The sequence below is a fragment of the Malus domestica genome, chromosome 12, assembly GCF_042453785.1.
Source record: "Malus domestica chromosome 12, GDT2T_hap1".
NCBI lineage: Eukaryota > Viridiplantae > Streptophyta > Magnoliopsida > Rosales > Rosaceae > Malus > Malus domestica.
The window spans coordinates 18,592,614-18,599,197 of NC_091672.1; the positions used below are offsets into that span (position 1 = coordinate 18,592,614).

The 6,584-nt window shown below is 39.2% G+C and overlaps 1 protein-coding gene across 1 annotated transcript; it reads left to right on the forward strand.

The window, feature by feature from the left end:
• Positions 1-5,544: 5,544 nt before the first annotated feature.
• LOC139189852 (uncharacterized) lies at positions 5,545-6,192 on the forward strand. Its single transcript, XM_070809096.1, has one exon. It carries the CDS (start codon positions 5,545-5,547, stop codon positions 6,190-6,192), a length of 648 nt encoding a protein of 215 aa, XP_070665197.1.
• The last annotated feature ends 392 nt before the right edge of the window (positions 6,193-6,584 follow it).

Sequence of the window (6,584 nt, forward strand, 5' to 3'; positions counted from 1 at the left end):
GCTTTAACATCTTCCAGCCGGACGATACCTCCGTGTAAGCTGCAATAGGGCCAACGGCATGGAGGGGTACATTCTCCACGACATGCTCCTCAAAATACTCATACATTGGCTCTATGAATGGAAAGGGATAGTAATCCTTCCTGATTGGGGCATTGAGCATCCTACAGTCAATGTAATCATTCCCACTAGCTTGGATTCGATTGGGGACCTGAACCATACAAGGTAACAACCTATTAGTTGAAATGGGAATCGGAATTGGAATAGGTGGCTTACCAATGTACTACAAGGAAGTGGCAGCACAATCAACTAATGCATGTGGGGTGCTCTCGGCCAGATTTAGGGTTTTGAGGATTGTGGCCGTGCACTCCTTGTCATCCACTCCAATTCCTTCTTCGTTGGTGATGTGAAATGCATCCTTCTTAATAGGTGCTGAAGGTTTTTGCCCTATATTTTTAACTACATCAATGGCAAAACAAGAACGAACATGATTAGGCTTCTCTACATAGTCAAAAACATTAAAATTAATCATATCACCACCAAATGCCATAGTTACAGCTCCCTTAGCCACATCAATCTTGGTTTGAGCTGTTTTCATGAAAGGTCGTCCAAGTAAGAGTGGTGATGATGGAGAATGTGCCGAGTCTTCCATGTCAAGCACATAGAAATTTGCAGGAAAAATCAAATGGTCTACCTGCACCAAAACATCCTCCAAAACTCCTTTCAGATATGCATTAGATCAATCGGCTAATTGAATAATGACACCATCATTTTTAAGCTCTCCTAAATTCATAGATGCATAAACAGAATATGGCATGACATTAATTGATGCACCTAAATCTAGCATAGCATGATCAAACCCCGTATTGCCAATAACACAAGGAATAGTGAAACTACATGGATCTTTGCATTTAGGTGGTAGCTTTCTTTGCAACAACGCAGATACATTCTCACTTACATGTACCACCTCTTTCTCCCTAATCCGTTTCCTTGTTGTATAAAGCTTCTTCAAGAACTTAGCGTACTTAGGGATTTGTTTTATAGCATCAAGAAGCGGGATATTGACATACACCTTCCTAAATGTCTCTAGAATGTCTTTTTCATCCTCTTCATTCTTAGATTGCATGAATCTGCTAAGAAAAGGAGCATTTAGTGGAATAGAACTAGAAATGCTCGAATTAGGACTTACCTTGGCCGAATTGGATGGTTTAGGGGTGGAAGATGGTTGCGGCAAGGGTTGCTCCACCCTTGCCGTGGGTGTGGCTTGTGTTTCCTCCTCAAACAGCAACTTTTCATCCTCTTTTTGACTCGATTTGGATGCTTGGGGGTCGGTTCCAACTTGCTTGCCACTCCTTAATGTGATTGCTTTGGCAGTTTCGAATCCTCCATTCGGATTTGCAATGGTTGAACTAGGGAGTCTACCTTGGTCTCGAAACTGTCCTACAAACTCCGCAATCTGCCCAATTTGCTTCTCCAAGTGATCCACCCTTTTGTCTTGGTTTTGCATTGCTTTGGTTTGATTCTCTTGCCCTTGAGACAAAGTGGTGAGTAATTTAAGAATTGTATCATTATCCAAGGACATACCTAAACTTGTTTGGGCAAGTTGTGTTTGGTATTGATTTGGTATGAATGGCTTTTGAAACACCCCAGGTGGTGTTTGCCGAAATCCCCCTTGTTGGGCAGCTTGTTGTGGCTCTCTCCATTTGAAATTTGGATGATCTCTCCAACCCAGATTGTAAGTGTTGGAGTATGGATCGTTGCGTGGCTGATTTTGGCTCAAAAAATCCACGGCATTGGCAAATTCCCACCCTCCGTTCTCAATCAATTGAGAGCATTGGTCATTGAGATGTCCTTGCATAAAACACACACCACAAACACTTGGTCCTTGTAGCTTCATCCCTTCGGCCATCTGAGAGACAATGGAAGTGAGGTTAGTTAATTGTGATTGAATGTCAGACATAGAACTTACCTCATTAACTTGCTGCCGTGGAAGGCCTCTTTGTCCAAGGCCTTCGTATTGTTGTGCATTCAATGCTCGATTGGCAATTAGGGTCTTTGCGGCAATTGGTGTTTTGTCAACCAATGCACCTCCCACCGAAGCATCAAGCATTTGTCGCTCAATTGGAAGAAGTCATTCGTAAAAGTATTGAAGTAAAAGTTCTTCTTTCATTTGATGTTGAGGACACGAGGCGACAAGAGCCTTAAAACGCTCATAATATGCGGGAAAGGATTCTTTTTGGCTTTGTTGAATGCCACTAATCTTCTTCCTCAAGAGAATGACTCTCGAAGTGGGGAAGAACTTCTCTAAAAATGCCATCTTCATGCTTTCCCAAGAGTGAGAATGGAAAGGCTTTCATCTTTAGAATGTTCCCATCGACATTAATAGGTGTCATGCTCGAACAAACCACCTCGAACTCCTTAAAATGCTTGTTTGGATCTTCCATGGACAGCCCATAGTATTTAGGAATGTTATGCAACAAGCTTGACTTCAATTCAAACTCATCGGTCTTGCCTTGGGCAGCCACGGGATATTGAATGCAAAGGGGTGTGGCATTGGCTAACCCCGAGGCCGAGAGCTCCTTTATTGTACGGTTGTCCACTACCATAACTTCTTTTTCTTCTTCTTATTCAAAGTCAGATTCGACCTCTGAACTTAAACTAGGTTCACTAGGTTCTGGATGCCTCATCTTTCTTCTTCTCAAATCTCGTTCAAAATCGTCGTTAAAGTCAAAGATATGTTCACGAACCGGTTGAGAACTCCGAGTCATAAACTAGTACCTAAACAAAGAAACCAAAACAAAATCAGAAAACTAGTAAAACACAAATAAAACACACGGCAAACACAAGGGATTAGCAAGTTTGCTAATCCCTGGCAACGGCGCCAAAATTTGATGTGAAAATTAAGTTGACACACAAATTAAACCCTATTGATGACAATTGTAGTATTTAAGCAAGTAGGGATCGTTCTCGACCGGGGATTAACTAGGGATGCTAATCAACACAAATAAAACTCAAAAACACTAACCTAGACTCTATAGACTCAAAACTAACTCAAAACACTCAAAACAGCAAGAAACAATAAAAAAAGACTCAATTCTAGACCTAATAAGTGATTTGGACGAAAATAGAACTTAAAAGACTCAAATAACTAAAAGAAAACAGGTTTTGACTCTAAAAGCAAGACTTAATGAATGGGGATTTTGTTTTGACGAAATTGAAAGTTAAACCAGAAACTTTGAAAACAAACTTAACAAAAACGATTTTGGATGAAAAAGAATGGTGGAAGGCTAGTTAGAGGGTTCCTTCTCCACACATGACATATGCATACGAATCGAATTCCAATTATTCTTTCGACAAACCATGAATGACAATGCCCCAAATTAATTGCATTGAACTAATTAATTCTCAGATTTCCCTAGATTCATTGAATTGAATGGATAACACATCACAACCAAGTTATTCTTTATCAAGTTCCCTAACTATGGAATACGCATGATAGAAACACTTAACAGAGATCATTAAGTTCAATGGAAACCATAAACATTGACAAGGCATTCATAACTATGAAAAGCATGTTACTCTTGCCTAGGATTTACTTAACACAATCGTGACTAACGACTTTTACTACTCATGAATATAAGTTCATAACGATTAGGTGAAATTCCCTTATACTCTAGCATCAAATTCATGCATGCAAACTAAGTATGCATCCTTAATTAACACATAAGAACAAGTTCTTAATAAAACTGATAAGTAAACCACATCCACAATTCATGAAACAATAACTGGATGAAATCAATTCATATAAAACATATAATCATGGCTTCGAATTCACCTCTAACTATAAAGAAATTAGTTCCTCATGTTCGCAATTAAACAAAGATAACTTAAATTAAACATTGAAAACAAAGATATAATACACCTAGAAACGCTCTAACAATCCAACATCTTGAATGGCAAGCACGACTCCAGGTAGCTCCTTCCCCTTCCTTCCTTGCAATACTCATGGCACAATGAGGTGTGTATGGTGAATGGTGTAGAAAAATATGGTAGAGGATGGTGAATGATTTATGCGACAAGGGTTAGTATTTATAGGCTGTAATACATGTCAAAATCCTTAAGGATTTGGATAGGTTTCTGAAATTAAAATGGGATAAGGATTGTGAAACCAAAACCCAAGTGGAATGGGTTAAAACAATCAAAAACCAAAGGGGATTAGGTTAGAAAGGTGCGGCACTAATTCCTGCAAGGAAAGGGATACATTTGGCCTAAATCAAGAGGGAAAATGATTGAGATTTCAGGTTCTAGAGCTTCTAGAAAAGGGGAAAATGGCCAGATTTTTAGGTGCTTCTAGAAAAGATGTTTTAGCACCAATTTAGGGCTTCTAGAAGGATAAGGTTCTAGAATCTGAAATATATAGTTTAAATACATAATTATCCCTTAGAAATAGTTGGAATCAAGGCATAAATTGATTTGGATAAGATAGGATAAGATAAGGTTAGGTTAGGCAAGGATAAGATAAGATAAGGTTGGATAAGGTTTTGGATAATGTTCCTTCTTTTGTGCTGATTTCTTATCTTCCTTGACTTGAATTTATTTCTTCACTCTTTTCAACTCATTCCTAGCCTCTTGAACTTCAAATTCGTCCATCCATCTTGCTCCATTCATAAGCTATCCATTTGGTGCCCAAAACCGCCTCAAAATGCTCCAAATTGCACTTTCTTTCCAACTTTGTCATATAGACCTACAAACACACGAAAATATCTTAAAACACAATAATAAACACAAAAAAACTATGAAAATGCAAGAAAACAAGTTAACTAAGTCGCATAAATATGCTCCTATCAGTAACAAAGCTCTCACACTTGAGTTCCCAAAGAACCTCAAATCCACTATATCCAAATTAGTATATTGCATTATGTGTTTCTTGCAGGAACCTCTCATTATGAAGTAATTGTTCATAAAACTAAATTGAACATGTAGTTTCAAATTTAGTGCCTTTGAAACCCCAAGTTTTCATTCAAAACATACCACATGAAACCCGTAGTTTTCATGCATAAATTAAACCACTACATGTCTATAGAACCTGTATGTTCTACGATATATGTCTATGGCTTACCATATGACTAATCACATTTTCTCCCTCCTTTTTAGGGACATGTCGAACTTGAACAAACTCGATTTCTTCACTCTAGAAGTCTCTGGAAGAAACTATCTGAAGTGGGTTCAAGACGTGACGCTCCATCTCACTGCAAAAGGTATTAGAGCCACCATCAAGGCACCTATCGCCGACAAACCTGTTGACGAATCTCAGAAGGCTACTGCAATGATCTTCATCTGAAGACACATTCATGATGCACTGCAGACTGAGTATCTCGCAGAGAATGAACCACGCACCCTCTGGTAGACCTTTTCGATCACTAGAAAGACATATACTTGCCTAAAGCAAGACACGACTGGCAGCATCTTCGCTTCCAGGTCTTCAAGTTCGTGAATGAATACAACTTTGAAGTATTGAGAATCCGTTCTTTATTGAAATTCTGCAAAATGGAACTAACCAAATTAGATCTCTTGAAGAAGACCTATTTGACCTTCCATGCCACCAATATTGTCCTGCAGCAACAATATAGGGCACATAAATTCACCAAGTTTTCGGATTTGATCTCTGTTTTACTTCTCGCTGAAAAGCTGAACCAACTTTTGATGAAGAATCATCAAGCTCAACCCACTGGCTCCAACGCAACGTCTGAAGGGCATGTGACCTATTCTAGCAGCCATAAACGACGAAAGAACCATCGTGGCCGTGGCAATGGGCGGCAAGTCCAACCACAGGCCCAAGGTCAACAAAGTGCCGCACCTAAGGGAAGAAATGTGACCCAGCAACGTCCACCACTCGCCCCAAAGGTCCCAAACTTCAAGAACAAGGGCAAAGCTCCCGTTCAGGTTGCTTCTACTGAACTGGACATGTGCTATCGTTGTGGATCAAGGGATCATTGGTCACGCGTATGCCGAGCTTCCCTTGAGGCTATTGCCAAATATCATTCTCGTCGTGAGTTTAACTTTGCACATGTGGATCATCCGGAAGATGCAACTACATCAATGGAGATATTGGATTTCCAGGAGGCGTCATCACCTATGGATGAAAAAATTAGACATGTTTTTAAGGTGTTTATCCCTACTGGCCGAACCCACTAGGAGTGGTCGGCCCTACCCCCATATTTTGCTAGGTTTATGGTTTAATTTTGAACAATTTTTCTATGTATTTGGAATAATTTGTTTGGTTTTGGTTTGTTTTGAATTATGGATTGTTATTTGAATGGATATTATTTTCTTGAATTGCTTAATTGAATGAATGGACTTATATTTATACATGTGACAAATTCAATCAATTTATTTCTAAGTATGTCTAGTAGGGAAGTTAGTTGTCTGGCAGATAGTGCAACCATGCATACCATCTTGCGTGAACGACACTATTTTACTAATTTAATCCCCAAGAAAGCTCATTTGACAACTCTCTCAGGCCCATCCAACCTGATTGAAGGATACAAAAAGACATGTATCATGTTGTCTAATAGTACAATTCTGAC

What these genes read in the sequence shown, in the direction of transcription:
- LOC139189852 (XM_070809096.1), top strand. Translation starts at nt 5,545, where the DNA reads ATGGAACTAACCAAATTAGATCTCTTGAAGAAGACCTATTTGACCTTC.